Source organism: Haliaeetus leucocephalus, unplaced genomic scaffold (assembly GCF_000737465.1).
Source record: "Haliaeetus leucocephalus isolate CR32 unplaced genomic scaffold, Haliaeetus_leucocephalus-4.0 Scaffold173, whole genome shotgun sequence".
Classification (NCBI taxonomy): Eukaryota; Metazoa; Chordata; class Aves; order Accipitriformes; family Accipitridae; genus Haliaeetus; species Haliaeetus leucocephalus.
The window spans coordinates 8,298,996-8,321,153 of record NW_010972609.1 but is presented as its reverse complement, the minus strand read 5'-3'; the positions used below and the strand labels follow the sequence as shown (position 1 = coordinate 8,321,153).

The window sequence follows — 22,158 nt, the reverse complement described above, 5'->3', positions numbered from 1 at the left end:
GCGGAACCCCCCCCCCCCCCCCCCCCCCCCCCCCAGTTAACTGAAAAACATTTTTATGACAGATGATATCTTTGAACTGCAGCATGTTTTACTGTCAAACACATCAAACTGTGCCATATTGTTAGCTCCAAAGGAGAGACAACTAATTTAAGAAAACGTTTTAATATTACAAAAACCACACAACTTCTTTAGTCCTTCCAGCTTCTCAGTTTTATATTCTTATTTTTGTTTTTATGATTTAAAGATGACAGGAATACTTTATTCTAATTTTATGATAGTTTGATAACAATTTTGCTAATCCTGCTTTATTTGTGATATATTGCTTTTATTCTGTTTCTGCAGGGAAGGTATGGATACAGATAAAGATGACCAACATGGAAGGTACTACTGATACAGTCACTAAGATGATAGTTCCACAGTACCGACATAGGATCCTGTGTGTAGATACCTGTTTTTGGTGTTACTGTGGTCATGTGTCCCAAATTGTTTCTTTGCTAGGACAAAGGATTAAGATTGTTGAAATAAGTAAAACAGACAAACAAAAAACCCCAACACTTTGAGCCACAGTATTATAAATAATGATCTTTTCTGAAGAAAGGTTAAATAAATATTCAGATTTTTAAAATCTGATTTTAATAAGGGTCACTAGGTATATAAGATGCATTAAAAGAATTGGGTTTAGTGTTTTTAACACTAACTTTGTGATATCATTTTTCAACAGATTGGAGTATACAGACCAACAAGGCAGAATAAAAAATGCAAGGTAATACTCTAAACAAGTATCTTGAAAAGAATTCTATCTTGCATTTTGCCATATGAAATATTTGCACGTGTTTCTTATCCGGAAAGTAATTTTTTTCTAGCTTTGACCTTCTCTTATTTTTCCATATCTTTGCACTCTTAATACTTTTCATGTATAAACTGCATATAGTTTTGTGAAAATACTAATTCGGTAGGTAAGTTGGTTTTAGTCACTTCATTAACACTGAAATTGAAGTCTGTATGCTTCTGATGTTACGTTCTTCATCTTGTTTCTTTCAAAATCAATTGTAAAAGTGTTAATAGTGACTCTTTAATACGGGAAACTACAAACCAAATTAAATTATTTAGTGTTTATCATAATTTTTCCTGATTAAGAATAGTTTAGTTCAGAGATATCTCAAATACTTCAAGTGGAAAGCTGTAGGATGAGCAGAAAACATATTGCCACAACAGAAGGTAGTTTTAAATACTTAGTACATTCATTACTATACTGATTACAAATTCTTAATTGAATGCTTTAGTCAACATTTTTATACACTGAAATTTGCTTATGTGACCTTTATGATTCCAGTTATAGTTCAGTGTACATGCCAAGAACAAAACTGGTGTACAGCAGTAGAAATCTCTAGATAGTTTTGTACTGTTTAGTGGATAGTTTCAGAACTGAGGATTCAGTGTACTGTATGGCCAACGTTACATGTGTTTTCTGGTAAATTAGAACTGTGTGCTGCAGCCTTGCCTATTGCTTGTAACTGTTGCTCACCCAGATAACAAAAAATGTCTGAAGAATTCTGTATGCGGATGTCCTTTTCCTGAGGATAAGAGGCTAACTTAATTATGAGGAGGAGGTTATTTTTGTGGTTTTGTTATACTGGATTTGAGGATTTTTAAATATGATTTATTTTCTCATGCTTTTCTGTTCTTCCTCACCACCTTACTTTTTTAGGGAGGCTCATAGCCAAATTGAAAAAAGGCGTAGAGATAAAATGAACAGTTTTATAGATGAACTGGCATCTTTGGTACCAACGTGCAACGCTATGTCTCGAAAGCTAGATAAACTCACTGTATTGAGAATGGCTGTCCAGCATATGAAAACATTACGTGGTGAGTTGATTGGGGGTGAAGGGGCGGGGTGGGAGGACAGGACTGAAGGAGGATGGCTAAATGGAATTTCCCTAAAGCCATACTTTCTCTCCCTTTCTTGTCCTTTTGCCAAAAATGAATAAGTTAATACATTTTAGGAGGATTTTCTTCCCTTTTCTTAGCATTTGATGCTGTGTGTTCATTTATAGCTTGCTGGTTCATGATCCAGTATCCTGATCCACCTGGGAAATCTGTGGATGAGAAAAGAATAATTTTCCATGATCTGACCTGATTGATCACCATCTCTAGATGCAACAAAAGCAAGGCAGCTGAGGCAGGTGGGGTGAGGGAACAAAGGGCTTAAGTGGCAGTGCACAGCTGAACCTTGTATAGCACTGAGCAGTGCTCTTAAGCAGGAAATGTGCAAAACTTGTTGGATAGAGAGGTTAAATTTTTAGGTGTAAGTAATATTCCTACAGGACTTCTGAGGTTTTGTGTTCATACCTTTAGGTCTGTGTGAAAGAATGGAGAGTACTATGAAAATTCAGTTTTAGTTTCTGTTATAAGCACCTGAAGGGGAACATGTGGGTTTGGAAGAGTCGGCGTTGTTGCAAATTTCTGTATGTCCTAAAGCTTCATACAAGAGTGAATCAGTGCTTTGGTACCATTGGTGATGATGGTGAAAGCTTAAGCCTCCAAGAATACGCCCCTGAGAAAAGATAGAGATGCAGCTAATTTAAGTCACTGTTCTAGTTTCTAGGAGACCTGGTGTCTTCCAATCGTATTTATCCTAGTATTTTTGAAAGGTTTAACTTTTTCTGCCGCTGTCATTTGATTGGGTTAATACGTCATAGCACTTCAGTGGTTACTAATTTGATTCTCTTTTGTCTTTATGAAGGGAATAAAATGAGAAGAACTACTCTTTAATAAATAGCTGCCTCATTGCTTATTTTGGGCTTTTGGCATTGTGAGATGGTATCATTGTAATGCTGTTTTTTGTCAGAGGCATGGAATGAGAGAACTGATTTGTAAGTTCTTAAGTGACAATCCGTTTACATGACCTTGTCATGTTTTACTAAGTTATAAAGAGAAGAAATAGTTTGAAGGCTCTTCTTCTTTAATCTCTTATTTTTCATTGCTAATTCTGAGACTAGACCATAAATCAAGGACAACATTTGGGTTAAAAAAATATGTCAGAGAACACTATATCTCAGAAGGCATTTTATTTGCATTACTACATAATGCAATATTTGTGTTTTAGCAAAAAAGCTTAATCCTTTTTTAAGTTAATACCAACAGAGCTCATGTTGATAGTAAAACAAAACCAAAAAGCAACTTTCATTTTAAAGAACACCTGCAATGAATAACAGTATAAGAAGCAGCCGAAAGAAAATTGCTCATTTAAGTCTGTATTGTTAAGTTTGTGATATGGGGATAGATCGTTTGTTTGTTTTCTTTAGGTGCTACAAATCCATACACAGAAGCAAACTATAAGCCTGCTTTTCTATCAGATGATGAATTAAAACATCTTATTCTCAGGGTACGTTTCAACTTTTAATTAAAAGAGATCTTAATGGCTGTGAATATAACTCTCCTAAAGCGAAACACCAGTATTTTCCTGCCTTGTATGTCAGCTTTTAAGAATGTTTTTTATTATGGAGGATAATGAAGAAATCTGCAAGACTACTGTGTAAAGTCAGTGGGTTTGAATGGTGACTAGCATCTCTTGATTTAAGCAGGAAGATTTGAGAGGGACATCTGAGGAAACTCTGATATTTTGATGGTAACCATCAGAAACTTCAATTATTTCATGGCATGAACCAAAATTACATAAATTGTTTTCTTGCAGACTTTATGCCATGGGCTACCTTGATGTGATTTTCAGCGTACAGTGATATAATGAACACCTTTTTTTGAGGTCACTGATGTAACATGACTTAGTAGATTTGTCTGCTTGCTGTATGGCACTTTTATAGTGTGGAGAGTATATATTTGTTAATAGTTAAGCTCTTCTAGTAGCTTGTGTAATTTGTGAAGCGCTGCAGTGTCCACATGCAGCATATGCAGAATTTAATTTCTGCAGCATTGTGACTCTTAAGGGTATAAAATTAGGGCCTAATCCTGCATGCTTGTTTGTGACTGAAAGAGAGTACTATTGAAATGGGAATTACTTGCCTACAGGCACATAAATTAATATCCAGGTTATGTTTGGCTTCTAAAAGAGGAACTATGGAATAAATATGGTTAAAATAATATTTTAATTTGAGGGCCTTATTAAACATAATCATAATATTATTGGAGAAGACCTGGATTCTTTCCTCCTGTAAAAGTGATTTTACATTCTGGGCATGGTGCCCAGGATGATGCCAAAAATGTTTGCAGATGCAAAAAAAACCTTTATTGTAATTTTATATCTTGCCTGTTGACTCAGTTATCTCCAAATGTTAAGACAGCTCTCCTAATGTAGAAATTCTACTGTATAGAACATGTTTTTAAAGGTTATAATGATGCAATGAGGATGTATAACTTAGTAATTTACTTCCCCCCCCCCTAATTAGGCAGCAGATGGATTTCTTTTTGTTGTGGGCTGTGACAGAGGGAAGATACTGTTTGTTTCAGAATCTGTCTTCAAGATCCTCAACTACAGTCAGGTATCCTTCTCCATTTTAAGTAATGTTAGGCCTTAAAAGATTTGAAAGCTTTTTTTTATGATTATGCATTTATATGGAGGGCTATTTACCTGAATAGTCTGTCTTGAAAGCTGAGATTTGTTGTAAAGAGCGAGCTTTTCTCTGCCATGTCATTAGAGAAGATTGTTCTTCCATTCAAACTAAAGAGGTGAAAAGGAACTAAATTTACTTCACTGATGCATTCTGATCAGGGATTTACCCTCAGGCTTGCAAAAGCATTATCTAATAGGGAATATAAGCAAATATTGAAAAAACATTCTGTGGTTCTTCCAATCGCATCACATGAATTTTTGACTAAGTTTTCTTTCTGTCTATTCTGGGTTTGCTAGCATACTTACTGATGGAAACTGGGAAGCAATTATACCAAAGCCAGGTTTTTAATATATGCTTAATGTGAGGCTTAACTTGCACCATATATTGTGTAAATAATATTCTTCATTCTTTCTGTCATCTGCCCTCCCTAGCAAATTTAAAAACTGTGTTAGCTTCAAAAGTTTTCCTCAGCCAGCCTTTAGTTAGGTATATTATATACTAAATACCTACTCATCATGTAAATATTGAAAAAGAACATTTGCAATTATGATTTTTTTCCTTCAAATGTATAGCATATGAAGTGAGACTGAAGAGAAACCACACTATCTGTTGGTGGTGGATTAAGCATGCTATTTCTGCAAAACTCTTACTAAACATAATGAAATTACTATGTAATCTAGCCATAACTTAAATATACAGAGAAAACATACCTTCCATTAAATCCTGGATCTCAGGTCTTTGATGTTCCTTGGCTAGACCTATATGTAAAAGGATTGTTTATAATGCATGCTAAAATTGAGAAAATATCCTGAACAATTATTTTAATTTTTGACTGAATATTCAATCTCTACAGAATGATTTGATTGGTCAAAGTTTATTTGATTACCTTCATCCTAAAGACATTGCCAAAGTGAAAGAGCAGCTCTCTTCTTCTGACACTGCGCCACGAGAAAGGCTTATAGATGCAAAAAGTAAGTATTACCACCTGTTGAAAAACAGTGTCATGTAGCCAGATTCACCGTTTCTGAATATTTGCCTGATGTCAGAAGTGTGTGTGTGGGGGGTGCTGTTTGGATTGTGTCATGCCAAGGAAGTTTTAGCTTAGACAGAAAAAAAAAAAAGTAAGTATGAAAGAGATATCTGAATGTAGAAGCTAGTAGGTTGGGCATGCGCTGCAGTATAGACACGTTAGTTTAACTGGCTTGACCTGTGAGGTATCCTCTCTTTTCCAGGCATCAAAGGTTTAATTTTTCCCATTAAAACATATGAAGCATTTGTTCTAATCCGTAATTCTCAATGGTCAGAATACACTCAGTATTATTTTGGTAATCCTTAGCCATCAGTCATGATAGAGGATTCTTTTATTTATTTATTTATTACTTATTGCCACTTCCATCAGTGACCTAACCTTTCTCTTATAAGGTTTTTAACCTGGTCCTTGGAATCATTTCCTACTATGTCTCTTAGCTCTATTCCACCCTGGTATTTTAAAGTAGTTCTGTATCTCTACTGCTTTTGAGGTGAGTGGGTGTTAAATTCACTCTCATAACAGGAGTCTGCTTTGCTTAAGTAGAAGGTGGTATCTTACAACTGCAGATTTCCAGGTCATTAAGTCTCGTGCTTGTCAGGAACAGCAATCTCTAGGATCTCATCTCAGAGAAGCCACCAGCTCAACTTCAGAAACTGAAGCTGAGAGAGATCATTCCAGGGCAGTGAGCCTACAGGCTCCAGCTGGATCAACTGAAGTTTTTCTGGCTCCTGGTTTTGTCTGGCTGTCAAGCATGTATATCCAGTGCTAGCTCCTTTTTTTGTATGCCTCTGACAAAGTTAGGGCAAAAATAAATACTATGAATTACAGTCTTCCATCTGCTATGATAGACTGATTGGTAGAATTTCAACAACTCATATTCTTAAAGAGTACTAGTATGTTTGTATGTATTTATTTTTACGTTGGCATGAGTGACTCAGGCACAGCTTGTACTCTCACCACTGAACAGCGGTTTAGAGTGCATGTGATGCAGGACAGTCTGACCTCCTTGAGGTGACCTCACTGTATTCTAATTTTAAGGGAGGCACAGTTTATGCTAAAACATTGGCATTGTTGTTTTCCTCCTTACGTTGAAAGCCTACAGGGCCCTAGAACTTTTTGTACATGTTTATAGCTGTTCATTTATACATATCGCCATGCAGAAAATGGTTGAAGTGGATAGCAAGCTGTGGAAAAGTTGCTATGTGATTTAAATCCTCCACCAGCTCTTGGAGCACGGTCCCCTGGAGCTCCAGCTGCGTCATTGGTGTTGCTGATACCTGTACTCCTGATGCATGCCAGGCATCTTCCTGGAGCTTTGTTTGTACCAGCACTCTGCTGTTGGCTCCCAGAGTTGATGTGTGTTTTGGTACTGTGTTTCTCCAGTTACTTTCCACAGGAAAGAATCTAAATCTCCTGCAAGAATATGATAAAGGTCAGGACTTACTGTTAGGGCATGTTCATACGCACTTATTTCTGTGAGGCTAGAGAGACTTCTTACACCTACTGGAGGTCTTGGGGATTTGCAGTCCCTGTGTAGGTCACTGCTACCTTTTTTCCTCCTTCCATCAGAACAACGAAAAAATCTGATGTCTAGAAACACACCAGCTGAGATGGACCCGGAATGGCACTGGGCCTCTTCTGCTCTATACGTGCCTTTGTGCTCTCTGGGTGGGTGTTGTGATAGAAAAGGCTTGCAGTCTGAAGGGTCATGGGCCTATTGAGTGACAATGTATGAAGTACTGCTCTTCTTATGGGTAAATAATCTCTCTCTCTTTTTAATCAGTTGATTAATGTTCAAAGAAATCACAACGTTTATTGCAAAACTTGTGTGGATTTGTACAATCTTTTGCTAATTTTTGCATTTAGAGCCCTGTGTTCTCAAGCTTGTGTCAATGTTTTCATGCTAGAAAGTGTAATCAGAAATTCTAATGTTGATATGGTCAGTTGAGTCCTGCACATATTCACTTACGTGAAAATCTCCAAAACAGGACTTCTGCTTCTGAAGAAGGATATAAAAGGACTTCAGTGCAAGTCCCAGGAAAGGTGAAACACAGTACAGTTGGGTTGTATGATACAATCATTTCTGTGGTTAACTTTTTACCTGACAAAGGTGGCTTCCTCACTTCCTCTGTTTGCTACAGCTGGACTCCCAGTTAAAACTGATATAACACCTGGGCCATCACGACTATGTTCTGGAGCAAGACGGTCCTTTTTTTGTAGGATGAAGTGCAATAGACCTTCAGTGAAAGTAGAAGATAAGGATTTTCCTTCAACCTGTTCAAAGAAGAAAGGTAACAATTACGCATTTTATTACCAAATGTAATGGCTGTCAGGCTTTTTTTTTTAATGTTTATTTGCAGTAGCTAAATTTTCTGTATTTATTGAACATTGTCCATGTTTCTTATTAAGATAATGAACTATGTCTAGGTCTGTTACGTCATACTTCCTCCTCCCCAACCCTGCCCCAGTAGCTCTTACACACTGTATTAGCATATAAAGCCAAATTCTCCTCTCTGCTTTCTTGAAATTTTTGCAGGCAGTTTGTGCTGCCAGTTCTGGTGTGGTTATTGCATCTTCTTCAGACATTGATCATACCACATTCAGTCTTGACCTAGCCAATATCTCCAACGAAGGGGAGCTGTTACCCATTCTATTTCTGTGCTCCATATTTGACAAGTGATATTTGGGTGGATATCCAACTTAAAAAATGAGTTTACTCTGAGTTCATATGTGGTTTTGGTACATTCTGAGTACTGGAAACAGCATTTCTACACAAGAAGTATTTGGTCATAACATTACTGAAGTTGGTAATATGTTTTTCCTCTGCAGAGTATTATTCTAGACATGTTGGAATATATATTTAGTCCAAATTTGAAAGTTTCTTGTTTGAGTACTTTAATGCCAAATGTGTTGTGCAAAGTGTCAACTGGAGAACAGAAGGCAATTTCAGCATTTTGTCTCTGGATGTGACAGCTGCCCCCCCGAGTACTTCCTGCTAGGTTTAGGCGCAGCTTCGACCTTGGATCATGCTTTAGTGCTCATCTCTGAGGAAACTCCAGTTTGTGGAGTTAGGCATAAGCCTTTTATTCTATGGGTCTATGAAAGTCTTCTTCCTTGCAGTTTTAAGGCCTGCTCAGTGCTGAGGAATACGAGTTCTCCTTTCGGATACTGACTGCGTTACTTGTTGTTGTGAATCTTCGTCCTCACTCCTATGTACAGCTATCCCCTGTACACCCCAAAGAGTGTGTATTCTGCCAGCCAAATTGTTGCTGGTTTTTGTAGGAGCCTCATGTTAAGTTGAAAAGGGCGTTTATTTATTAATGCACTAATTTCTTCAAACAGTCCTTTAGATTATTTGTATCCTTTGCTGAAATAATAAAATGTGATGCAATTTCTACTTAAAGATTATTAAAAGCGACCTTGGTCTGAACTATGTGCTGTTTCAGTATAAACAATGGTTTTGCAGAGATAAATTGTTTATTGAATTATCTCAGATTAACTGCATTGAAGCAGGAGTACTGAAAAATCTGTTAGTGAACAGTATCCCAAATTTCCTGGATAAGAGAGGAGATGCATTATTAGCAGAACCGAGATGAAGTTCTCCAAAGCAGTATCCATGACCTAACTGCTTCTTTGGTTTTTGTTGTGTTTGTTTGTTGTTTTTTTTTTTTTTTTTTTTCTTACAGCAGACCGCAAAAGCTTTTGCACTATTCATAGTACAGGATATTTAAAAAGCTGGCCGCCAACAAAAATGGGACTAGATGAAGATAATGAACCAGATAACGAGGGTTGTAATTTAAGCTGTCTTGTTGCAATTGGACGGCTGCATCCTCATGTGGTACCACAGCCAGTCAACGGTGAGATCAGGGTGAAACCTACAGAATATGTTTCTCGGCATGCAATAGATGGGAAATTTGTTTTTGTAGATCAGAGGTAAGAATGCTTGTAATAACTTCCACAATAAGTCACTGCTCAACACTGCTTTACTGACAGTTATACGTAAAGCAGTGTAAATACTGTTGAAAAAAGAAATGACTGTTCTTTACAGCTTTTTACTAAATCCTGACTGCAAGTTATTTCAGTTTTTGAGACCGAGCTCAAAGCTATTGCTGTGTATTTATGCAGTATTACTGATTAAATTAAAAAAAACCAAAACCCTCAAAAAATATCACTTACTAGACAGAATAATCTAGGGATGATTTCTACCCATTTGTTAAGGGGATGTATGTATGTAATCCTCAGAAGAATGTGCTGTCCTATTTTGAAAATGGACTTTGTAATTATTCTCTCTTTGTTTGAAAACTTTTGCAAACACTACATAGTTAAGTTATTGCACAGGCTGCATTAGGCTTTGATAGCATATACATTTATTTAACTATATACTTGAACACATGCTGCTGAATTAATACTTCTCTATGTGATCTTTTGTATTTATAAGAAAGCAAGCTTTTCATAAGCTTTACCTCTTGGAAAAGGTTTGAGAACTTGTACCACTGTGGTATCTTCTTTCAAACATCAAATTTGTTATCTGAAAGGCTAATACTTACATTTTTCAAAAGAAACTGCTTGAATTTTCTTGAGTAGCGGGGAGACATGACCTGGGTCTTCCTTCAAAATAACTGGCATCATCAAGGGAAAAAAGGTGGTTGAAGGATGTTAATGGAGAGCTGCTTTGGTTCCCTTCCTTGTCAAGGTGGATTGAGACTGTCCAGATGAGGCTCTTTCAGGTTGCCTGGGGTTGAGGCTCAGTTGCTTACAATGTAGAAAAGCCCAGGGTCCGAACTCTGACAGAATCTGTCTGCTGGAATTTTTCAGGGGTGTGTCTGGTGTGTCAGCTGATTTTTAGTGGACTTTGAGAGGAAATAGAGCTGATAGTCTTGAGAGGAAGTACAGTAAGAAGAATTTTTTGTTTGTTTGTTTTTTAATGTTGTCTATCTGTTTGGGCTGGTGGGGTTTTGGGGGTTTGCGTTTTTTGTTTGGGTTGTTTGGGTTTTTTTGTTTTTAATCTGATGGAAGGATTTTTGAAATACCAGCTCTTCGGCAGCAGTGCTTAGAGCTGATGATCGCTCTGGGAACTATGAGAGCATTTGTAGCCTTTCTGTTGCTCTAAGTGTGCCATTCTGTAATGCCAAAGTATGGTAGTTGATAAATGAGTTCTATTTTCAAAAGATCAGACTTATTCCCGATGGATAATTTTGAAGTATTTCTAAAATAATAAGACTCAGAAAATGTTGACCCATTGGATTTAAACACATGTGCTGTTATTTAATTGTTTTCCAGCTGTTGTTTACAGTCCTTGGAATGTGTATACTACTTCAAAGGACTCTTTGAAAGGGAGGTTTGGTGGTGGTTTGTGTTTTGGGTTTGTTTTTTTGTTTGTTTTTTGTTTGTTTTTGTTTGGTTTTTTTTGTTTTGTTGTTTTGGGGTTTTGTTTGTTTTGGTTTTTGTTTTTGTTTGTTTTTTTTTTTTTAAGAAGGCCTCCTCCGTAGGCTTAAACTTGGCCTCCTGTGATCTGTGCTTCCACTAGAGAATATTTAGGCACCTGTAAAAGTTGAAAACTATTAATTTATTTCTATGTTGGGGTTTTTTGTTCATACAGACTTGCACTGTTCCTTTGTCATTTGTCCAAGGGAATCCAGGAAAGAAACACTTAAACTCTCTGTGACCCTAACGTTTTGTCCTTATGGATCGCATGGTCCCTGCAGAAGAAGTGCTATAGATTAGGTGCTAATTACCTGGGCTACCACAGTCAGAGAACTACTAAATAGTTCACTGTCAAAATGGCGGGCTACACTGAACAGAGCTTTAAAGAGAACCATCCCACCTCTTACTTCTTCCATACTTTTAATGAATCTGGATGGTGAATTTGAGAGTAAAATTAAGTTTATTATATATGTAGATGACATCATATACAGCTTCAGAATTCAGAGCTGCCGTGTTAAGTTGGGAGAAGCAAGCTAAGGAAAAAAAGTAAATAAAGGATGAAATTCAACGACAAGAACAATTTCCTTCCTTGCTTAATAGAATATAGTCAAATATTGCATTCGCTAAGTCTTTTGACATCATCTGTAATTTGGTATCTTCTCCTTTCCAAAAAGCCTGTTTATCCTGCTATGAAAGTAAATGTAAAAGGTTTGACAAGTTGCTTACTGGTGCCCATATTGGTTGTTACCCATCTATGTCAGGTTTCCCCACCACTGCAGTGCTGTTGAAAGGCTTGGTTGCTACAGTTCTTAGAAAAATCCTGGAATAAGGTTGACTTGGTTCCTAGCTCTTCCTTTTTAAAGGTAGACTGTATGTTTTGCCGCTTTGTGGTTCTCTACAGGCTCTCGGAGATAATTCATCAAAGCAGTCTTGGAGCTGTCAGCAGTTTTAAGTCTCCTGGGATAAGGTTCACCAGGCAAAAGCCAGTTTGAAAATTTCTCTCATGTGAATACTTGTAATGTTTCCTTCTCCAAGGCTGATGTCTTAAAGCTCCCTGTCAATGAGGACTTGAGGTGTAAGCCACCTGATTGGTGCTGAATGCTTTTAATGTGTCTGGGGAAAAACCAAAAATGCCCTGCATTTAAATGCTATGGTTTTTGTGCTTCAGTGTTTTTCCTGCTGTTCTTATTCAAAGTTAATATGTACTAATTTCTACATTTTATAATATTTAATTTGGGCTTTTTTTGAGATTGCAGAAGAGGTGATGATCACCCAGGTTTGTTCCTTATTACCCTTTTATTTCATTTGCATTGGAATAGTGACTCTTACTCTGATTTGTTCAAAGAACTATCATTTTTCTTTTGGTAAATTTTCTTCTAAGAAATGTACAAAATCAAAGTTCACTGTAGTTCAGTAGTTTTGTTTGTTCTCCATTCTTCTAGTGAGGATCTCAGACTCAAACGTTCAGCCATGTTACTTTCTCTTCTGATGCCCTTGAGCAGTTTGCGAGGGCTCCTACAGATTTGATTCTGACTGTGTTCTTTATCTTCTAAACTAAATGGTGTGCGTTTCAGGGTCTTCCTGGATGTCTTGTCCTGCTTTGTTCCTTTCTCAACTGTTTCTTCCTTTTCCAGGAAGTCTTAGAATGATTTCCCTGGCTGGTGGCTGTGTTCTGTGCACCATGATAGCAGTAATGTACTGTTCCTCCCCAGATACGCTCAAAAGTCTGTCTTATGCTGTCTTCTGGGGGCTAGAGGCAAGTGTACATGAGCCTAATGTATAAGGTGACAGCAAGTCTCTTCTGCCTCCCTCCTCCCCCTCATGTTATTTTTCATGTTGGTATTCTGGGTTAGATGAGTTACCCTAATGAAGGTGTTGCAGCTTCTATAAATCATTAGCAACTCAAGAGCTGTTTTAACATACAGATGTCTAGGGTCCACTATAGCTTCTTCCTTGTCAAGAATGACCCTTTCCCCTTGTGTTAGGTTGTTGTATAGCTCATTGTCACTTACCTGCAGCATTGCTTTGCCTTTTCCTCTTGAACTCAGTTTAAAGCTTGGGTTACCAAGTTGATGCACAAAGTCTTCTTTTTTCCTAGTTTCTTGAGAGGTCCTCCGTCCTTGCCAACAGTTCCTTGAAAACAACCTGAGGGTCACATCAAGAATCCATGTCTTTCCCATGTTGCAGATCGCAGGTGTATTTCGTTCTAAAGTTTTCTGATGAGGAAGAAAATCAGTTGACTTTATGGCTGGTTCTGATGAAAAAAAAAAGTTGGTGTATTTGCTTCATGCTCCTGTTTGATTTAAAACGGAGACACATAGTAGGTCTCTTACTGCTTATTTGGGAAACTTCTGTTTGTTAACCTTTCTTTTTTACAGGTGTGGGTGCAGGGTTTGGTGGGGCGTTTTTTTGTCCTGCTGTTAAGGCTGGTGACTTGAGGGGAGAAGATGCTCCTGAAACACTTACGCTACAATTTGGCCTCTGTGCAGTAGTAGCACGATGGGTATGCAGAGGAACATGGCAGTTCTTCAAACCTTTGATGTCTATCTTTCAATGGCATTTTATGCAGAAAGCTTCATATTATCTTGTGGCTGCTACAAGGCAGCTTCATTCAGGTTTAAATTCTCAAAATTACAATATACTTCCGAAGCTATTTAGAAAGTCTTACATCCCCTCCAGTGGTGATAGGTCAACTATAAAACCTGAGGGCTGTTGGTGTTACGTACTTTCTAGTTACCTGAGAATTAAAAAGAGTATTCTTAATGAATTTTTTTACCTTCTAAGCTGAAAATACCTTTCAATGTTACTTGAGCCTTACCCAATTTCAGTGTGAGTTCTAGTAATCTGTCACTAATACTTCAACTTGAAATGAATTTTTTTCTCTCTACCTCCCTTCCCCAAGGGCAACAGCCATTCTGGCATACTTACCCCAGGAACTTCTAGGTACTTCGTGTTATGAATATTTTCATCAAGATGATATAGGACATCTTGCAGAATGCCATAGACAAGGTACGATTATTAATAATTCAGCAAAGAAATTTTGTAAAAATATTGGGAAAAGTTGCGTATTAAGAAAACCAAACAAACTGGAAAAGATTCAGCTATTTCTGTTTGCAAATGCTTTAGTGAAGAACATTGTGCTGCATGTGCCAAACAATATGATTATCTTAGACTTCCATGGATTTTTAGTGAATATTTGAGGTTCAGGTTGGGTGTGAGGAGATGACTGCAGAAATAACATTTTTCTGTGGGGGTGAAGGGAGGAATTAACTGAGCTTTCCCTGATAAGGGCTCTGCTTATGTAGTGGTGGTGCCTGTTTGACACAAGGTTACTTGCTTTCTGCCCATCTTTAGTTTTGCAGACAAGAGAAAAAATTACAACTAACTGCTACAAGTTTAAAATAAAAGATGGCTCTTTTATTACATTGCGGAGTCGCTGGTTCAGTTTCATGAACCCTTGGACCAAAGAAGTAGAATACATCGTCTCAACAAATACAGTTGTTTCGTAAGTATTTTCCTCTTAGCAAATGCATGTAAATGCTGATTGCTTTGCCCTGTTTTCAGATGAGATTTGACCTAAATATGTGCACTTCTATATGACAGTAGGTGTCTCCTCCAGGTAACGCCCAGAACTGCATATCTGGGCAGAGGGGAATTGGTTTAATAACTGCAGTAGTTTAATATCTATTTATTAAAGCCTGCAGAAATACAGATATTTTCTTTCTTTGGGAAAACCTGGGGTTCCAGTCTTTGTCGGGACTTACGGGAGATGCATTTCTTTGCTTTTTGAAGGGACTTCCCCATCCCTTTTCTTTTTACTTGAGGGTTCTGTACCGGTGCAGTGACTTTGCAGTAGAATAACTGCTGTAGAGGAATTCTCTTACAAGAGAAGCTGTTTGGGTTCTGCATTGCACAGTTTGACTTGTAACATGGTGGTTTATTTCGGTTGTTCACCTAGCCTTGGTGTCAGTCACAGTGCTTCTTTCACAGAGGTGATGGTGACTCACAAACTACTTAAACCCTGAAGTATTCCATTGTGACACACTGGCAGAGTGACTGTTTTGCAGGGTTTTTAATCACTGATTCTTCTAATTCTTGAAATCCACAGCACCAACGTACTTGATAGTGGAGATGCAGCCTTTCCACAGCTTGTGGCTTCTCCACACAGCATGGACAGCGTGCTTCAGGCTGGAGAAGGTAACTGCTGTACTGTGAGGCAATTATTGGCAGTCATGCCTTGTTAGCAGCTAATCCTGCATGCACAAATTTGCTGCACTTTTGCATTGAGAATTTGTTAATATCTTAAAGAAAAATAAGCTTTAGGGCAAAAGAGTGCTAATGCAGTTCTTGCCTTGTTGAACTTAAATGCCAACTTTGGATCTAAGCTGGTCAAAGGAGAAGTGAATCAGCCAGTTAAAAGAAACAAGTATAAACAGGGTTGGAGGAGTGACATAGAGGAGCAATGCTTGCCTTCGTGGATGGTGCTATTTGTACATCATCCAAGAGTGACTTCAAGTTCTGTAGTCAGTGCAGATGACTACTCAGAGGGTGAACGGATCATAAATACAGTCTGGCCGTTTGGCTTATTGCCCCTCACCTGCCCTTGATTTGACTTTTTGTCAAGACATGAAGACTGACCTGTGGTGATCATCGTGGACTTGTTATGAGTGCTGCAGATCACCAAACCATCTTTTACAGTGGGTGGTGTGCAGCATAATGTGGAGCAGAGCTTGGTGTAGTAATGAAGTATTAGTGGAGCAGAGGGGAAGTGTGGTAGAGTAGAAGGATGCAGTGACAGACCATGGATGAAAGACAGGGGAAGAAGGATGGTGATAGTACTGAGATTCTTTCTGAAGACTTGGGCACCATTGCTTTTAGAGACCCTATTTACTAGATACTATTTTTATCACCTATGCCTTTGTAGCTGTAAAGCAAGGATATTGCAGATCTGGAGTTGCTTTGTAAGTTGTACACAATACACTTAGCAGAACAGTGCAAGACTTTGGCAAAGCTGGGCTTTTCAGTTATCTCTGTTGTGAAAAGCGAGGTTCAGTAAGTGCAAGTATGGAGGAGGAAAGGTGGCAAAGCATGGGGCAGCTGACAGTGGTAGGAAGAGAAGCTGCCATGTAGGCTCGATGGTTAGTAATTGAAGGTAGAGTAACGGCAGTAACGTGGTGTCTGGGCATCCTGAGAATGAAATAAACAAAATAACAGAACAAACTGTTCTGTAATAGGATAAGCTTCTTGCCACAACACAGCCTTTGGAAAGAAACCAGATGTATAATAACATTATACTGATAGTTCTTGTCCCCAGAAAAGAAATTTAACTGAGTGAAGTTTAATTTCAAGTGGTTCTGGGTCTGGTAAGGATTTGATGACCTTTTAGGTGAACCTTCTCACCTCCTGATGGGTCTGAGACATAGAAACTGAGGATTGCTATTGTTAAATATGAATTTCCAAAAGAAGGCAATTATCCATTATGGATAAGCAATGCTAAGGGTTTTCTTGCCCTTTCAGTACGTGATCTTTTCTTTGCTATGCCTTGGAGTATATTGGGTTCCTTCCTGACTACCTCTCAAGTGTTGTGCAAGTGTCAAATCACATTAATGTAACAGTGAGCTGCTAACTGTTCAGACCTCACTTTATCCTCAATTTTTAGGTACTTGCAGTTACCTACAGGGGGTTTATTTATGTTCATCGGGTAGCTTGGGCGTACCCCATATAGGATGGAATATGTGCTGGCAGGTTCTTCACACAAAGCAAAGAAGAAACATGTTTGGACATGACCCTATTCAGGGACAGGATAAAGCAGGTCTGACAAGCTAGTCTGTACCGACTCTGGACAAGAGGTACTACCAGATGCTTGACACAGCCCGGTTCTGATTAAGAGTGAGGAGATGTTGTGTACCTGCTGGCACAGAGGGATGTCTAAGAGACATAGCATAACTCAGCACAAGTCAGAGCTTTACATACATTTGAAGGTACTCACCAGTTGGTGGAATTGTAAATAAATATGGTTCAGAAGGTCCTGCAGCTTGTCAAAGCGTGCCTAAATACAAATGCTTTTTGGAAAAGGTTTGCAAGCTTTTCTCTGACCTTAAGATACCTACTCGTTTTAGGTGGCCCAAAAAGGACCCATCCTGCTGTGCCTGGAATTCCAGGTGGAACAAGAGCCGGGGCAGGTAAAATAGGGAGGATGATTGCTGAAGAAATCATGGAGATTCACAGGTGAGAAAAAACGGTATGAAGTTAGAGGAACCAGTATTGTTCTTTAGGAGGAAATTAAGGAAGCCTTTCTTCAAGCTGGATACAGAATGATACAACTGTATTTTGTCAGTAGACAGCTACAGCTACCTATTCAGAATACCTGAGGCAGTCAAAGCCCATAGTGAAAGAATGAAAAAGTTAGAGCCATCCAGCTTTCTACTGTAAAAGACTAATATTGGGACTTTTTTTGTAATGGTGATAATTATCTGTTTACCAGAAACAGTAGTTAAAAAGAACAGCTAACTAGAAACAAATTCCTTTCCAGACTATTCTTTTTCCAATGACTTAAGGGTGTAAGTGGCACAACCTCCAAATGCCAAAGCTATTGACTACATGCCAAAAAAGCAATGTTTGTTTTCAACTCAGATGCTTTTAGAGTTGTTAGATATGTAAGTTCAGCTTGTGCAGTTCTCCCATAGCTCTTTGGGTAAGGACACAATGATTAAGGTAGCTCTGCCTTCCCAGGGGCAGCCTGTCTAAAATTCATGATGTAGGTCTCTGGTTTAAACAAGAAGTCCTGCAGCACCCTTCAATAAGGGACTGTAGTAATCATAGCTGTCTCTCAGAACAGCCATCTCCTCTTTCTCACCTGTGTGACCAGCTACTTTCAACGGGTATCACTTAATTTTCTACTGGCTAACAATCCCCATTCTTCATGAATTTCCTCTTGGGAATTGTTCGCTTTTCTATAAAAGTGGTCTCATCCAGCAGATGTTTAGTGGCAGTAACTTAACCATACTGAGCTGCAATTCAGGAAAACACGAAGTCTGTTTCCCATAGATTTGTTTCTGCTGCAGGCCAGACTACTTACATCATTGTTTAAGGGAACAGCAGACCTATCATGTAAGGCTTCTTTCCCATCTATAAGAATAGAAAGAAAGGGGAGGAAGAAAAAAAGCCACACCAAGGCTGAACCAATACTTTGAAACTTAACCATCCCTTTTAGTAGCTGTAAAACACTTAGTTAGCCTCAGTGAGTGTAGCAGTATAGCTTACCACCCATGTCTTCATTTCATTTCAAGACCCTGGGTTAGTTCCAGTCCTTTTTCAGCAGCTGTTACTATTTTCCAAAGCTGCCTTCTGTTCAGCTTTCCCAGGGGAACTCTGCCAAGGATAAGATTCCCATTTCCATTGCTTTTCTCTGTTAACTACCCCTCCTCCCTTTAGTTGAAAGATTTGTTGGTTCTACAGTTAATGAATGATGTATTAATAAAAAAATGGTATTTGATCAAGCTATGGAAAATTGAAGTGAAAAATGCTGCTCTGGACAGTTTAAAAAAAATTAACTGTATCAAATGTCCAGTGTACTTCTGTAGGAGTAGCTCACTTAAGGAGTCTAGGTTACTGTGACTGAGGCAGCTTGAATTCTTAGCCAGTCTAAATTGAAGTAAAATAGAAAAAAACCTGAGGCTTTGCTCAGTACCCAGGACCTTTCCCTTCTGACTCTCTGTGAAGGCTGTACAGGAACAAATAAAGGGAGGGAAGGGAGGTAAAGCTTGCAGACTGAGCAAGCTGGACAATTTATACCCAACTGTTCATCTAGCTGCAAATAAAACCGTTGCTTCTGCTGATTTGTTAAACACTGAAAAAGTGAGGAAATTACAAAAATGAAGTTCATGCTTTTAACACCTTATGCCACCTGACATTGAAGTCGGCATATAAAACTCCAAGTCCAAGTTTCAAAGTTTCTGGTAAATTCATTTCCTATTTTATCCATATTTTAGGATAAGAGGATCATCACCTTCTAGCTGCGGTTCAAGTCCATTGAACATTACCAGCACACCACCACCCGACACATCCTCCCCAGGAGGCAAGAAGGTAAGAACAAGCTTTACAAACAGTCTTGTAGCAGTAGGGGCAAGCAACATGAGATTGTGCTTGTAAAATTACATGTGGCTGTTTGGCTGAAAAAGTCTGACAGCAAGTCAAAGTATACTGGTGGCTGAAATCCCTTTACAGTAGTCCCTAAAGTGCAGAGACCAGTAGTTCTTGAACACTGGCAGCTTTTGAGATCTACCTGCTCTTTAGATTTTTCACTTTTTTTTTTTTTAACAGAGCTGCAAGAAACAGCTCTCATCTCTCGTGATCCTCCAAAAACTCTTTAACACCACATACTGGTGAACACTGGAAGTGCTATCATTTGAGTGCTGTGCTCAAATGAATCACAGCAGTTTTACTGTACTGCTGTAGCAAAACTATGACAATTAGATGCTTTACTGTGCACCAACAGTTTATTTTTAAACCAATACCACGTACCATGCCTTGTTCTAAGATTGCTTGAGTAGCACTCACATACCATTACCAACACTTAACCACCTGAACACTTATACTGGCTGCATTTAAGACATCTAGTAAATTGCTGCTTACGGTGGTTATATTCAAGGCAAGAAAAGCACTTATCCAAATCCTTATTCTGTGCATTTGAACACTGCCTCAGACTCAGTTAACTTTTTTTTCCCAGAAATTATGATGACTATACATAAGAATTGCTTGTACTAGAGCATATAGCTGACAGTAAATATTTCTATTTCTGCCTCAATTTGTTCTTGAAATAAAACTTGAAAGTTGAAACAAACAGTTATAATTCTAGGAATAGTTATTCTTGCTCCTTCCGCCCTACAATAATTCAATACCTACATATAGTAGGGGCTACTGTAAATGGAATAAAGAAAAATACACAGAGAGAGCTGGGTACTTCTAACAGGCTAACCCCTCAATATGTCTCCTTGGTTAGAAGACTACATTTGCTATAAACACCACAAGTTCCAGCTGATGCTGCCCTCAGAAGGGAGCTCACAAGTACTTACTTTCAAGTGTACACACATCTGAGCAGTTCAAAACTATGGTTCAAGTTCAGCTATTCACTTGCTATTTAAGAATCCTGGAGAAGGCTCTTCTCTTCCTGGTGAGCTCTGGTGTACACAGTGCTGCTGTGCTGCACTGTACCAAAAAATGGTTAGGCTTGTGATCCAGGAGCAATGCTCAGCTCATGCAGTCTGTCTCTAGGAGGATTATACTTCTAAAATTAAGGATCTTAGTTGACAGTACTTTACATATAATGTATTTGTAAATTCAGAAGCATTCTGTAGTTATCTGTAATTATTATCACTTGCAGATGGAATACTTACAAAGATGCCCCACAGAAATCCCGAGGACTTTTTCTAGTAGCTGTTCAGAAGTTACTTGCAGAAGTTTAGCATATAGCACTGACTTGATCTCTTCCCTTCTGGTGGTGATACGCTATCCATCTGACATCTGCTTGATGGGCATAATACAGGGGAAGTAGCTCCTAGTTTACAACTAGTCTGATTAGCTAGCCTTTAGGTAGTGCTTTTTTTTCTGGAAGCCCACCTTCCCTGTATTAAAAATCCCAATATAGGACAATTTAAGAGTTAATGCAATATTTCATGCTGTTTCATGGCTTCTGTGTTTTCTTTCAAGATCTTGAATGGTGGCACTCCAGACATTTCTTCAGCTGGGTTATTGTCTGGGCAAATCCAAGATAACTCTGGTTACCCATATTCTGACAACTCCTCTATTCTCGGTAAGTGAAGTCATGCACTAACATGCCTCAATACCAACTAAACAAATATAGCCAACTCAAACAAGATGGCTGTTTTTAGCAGTAACTTGTTTTCACCATCTGCAGGCTGTAGCTGAAGCATAAGGCCCATAACCTACCACTGCCTGAAGAGCAGCCTGGCAATCTATTTTGCTGGCTTTATATTGTAATTTTTTTTTTGATAGTACTTGGAAGCCTCTTTTCTCTTGCTGGATAGGTGTGAATTAGCTGAACTCACCTGCTTTTTGTGAATGCTTTTACACAACTGAAGACAAGAAGAAAAGCTAGGCTGACTCCTAGATGTTAATCATCTACTTACTGTTGAAGTATAGCACATAAGGTTGTCTTTGTTAGGCATACTGGTCATTTCGGAGGAGTGACCTAACCTTTGTCCTCTGACACCCTGGTATCAGTGGTTTCCCTGAAACTATGGCAACCTGTATATCGAACAAATGAATACTCCCAAAATAGTTCAGCCTGTTCAGATATCCTACCTCAAGTCATACAGCAAGGGCCCATAGCAAGTGAAGTGAACAAAACTTCTGATACCTTACTGTATTTATGCTTACAGGGGAGAACTCTCATATAGGCATTGATATGATTGACAACGATCAGGGATCAAGCAGCCCTAGCAATGACGAAGCGGCGATGGCAGTAATAATGAGCCTTCTTGAAGCAGACGCAGGTCTTGGTGGCCCTGTAGACTTCAGTGATTTGCCATGGCCCTTGTAAATGATGCACCTGGCTTCAACATCCAAATATCAAAGTGCATTTACTGGTGGAGTTCTACAGTCTGTGAAACTTGTTGGACTGAGAAGCTTTTATGTATGAATTTCGTAAAAGCTGTATCAGAATGCAACTCATCCTACTATGTGTAACTTCAGACAAAGTGGAATAACCTGCTACAGTGTTCTGTGTTGATTTGGTTAGCTGTGTATAGCTTACAATACCTGTATATTTTGGATTCTGTTGTTTGAAATTTTTTTTAAATCACTGTGCAACTCACTGGCATCAGTGGTAGCTTTTATATGCAAATGACCATTTCAGATGTATGGTGTGTTTTTACACTGCAAAACAGTCCCCATGTGGATATTTCTTATACTAATTGTACCATAAAGCTGTTTATTCTTTCTTGTAAGAATCCTTTACTATAAATATTGTTAAAGTGTAATGTATTAGACAGTTAAATATTTTTAAAATAAATGTTTCCCTTGTTCTAAGATGGAGCATTTACTTTGATAAATAAATTTGATAAAACCCTGCTGAAGGTGCATGCTAGAAGTAATGGTATTTATCATTTCTTTAGC

General features: G+C 38.4%; 1 protein-coding gene across 2 annotated transcripts in view; it reads left to right on the top strand.

Annotated features, from left to right (window-relative positions):
* The window catches only part of ARNTL (aryl hydrocarbon receptor nuclear translocator-like), a 27,399-nt gene extending 5,267 nt beyond the window's left edge, over nucleotides 1-22,132 (top strand). The window contains exons 5-19 of one of the 2 annotated variants that reach the window (XM_010563773.1): nucleotides 343-381; nucleotides 722-763; nucleotides 1,709-1,866; nucleotides 3,306-3,385; nucleotides 4,404-4,496; nucleotides 5,422-5,539; nucleotides 7,740-7,889; nucleotides 9,288-9,531; nucleotides 13,925-14,031; nucleotides 14,377-14,527; nucleotides 15,131-15,219; nucleotides 17,142-17,250; nucleotides 19,014-19,107; nucleotides 20,731-20,833; nucleotides 21,423-22,132. In XM_010563773.1, the coding sequence (XP_010562075.1) occupies nucleotides 343-381; nucleotides 722-763; nucleotides 1,709-1,866; nucleotides 3,306-3,385; nucleotides 4,404-4,496; nucleotides 5,422-5,539; nucleotides 7,740-7,889; nucleotides 9,288-9,531; nucleotides 13,925-14,031; nucleotides 14,377-14,527; nucleotides 15,131-15,219; nucleotides 17,142-17,250; nucleotides 19,014-19,107; nucleotides 20,731-20,833; nucleotides 21,423-21,583 (1,738 nt within the window). In that variant the 3' untranslated portion in view covers nucleotides 21,584-22,132. Of the gene's footprint in view, nucleotides 1-342; nucleotides 382-721; nucleotides 764-1,708; nucleotides 1,867-3,305; nucleotides 3,386-4,403; nucleotides 4,497-5,421; nucleotides 5,540-7,739; nucleotides 7,890-9,284; nucleotides 9,532-13,924; nucleotides 14,032-14,376; nucleotides 14,528-15,130; nucleotides 15,220-17,141; nucleotides 17,251-19,013; nucleotides 19,108-20,730; nucleotides 20,834-21,422 lie in introns of both variants that reach the window. The other variant, XM_010563772.1, reaches the window with a different exon arrangement.
* The last annotated feature ends 26 nt before the right edge of the window (nucleotides 22,133-22,158 follow it).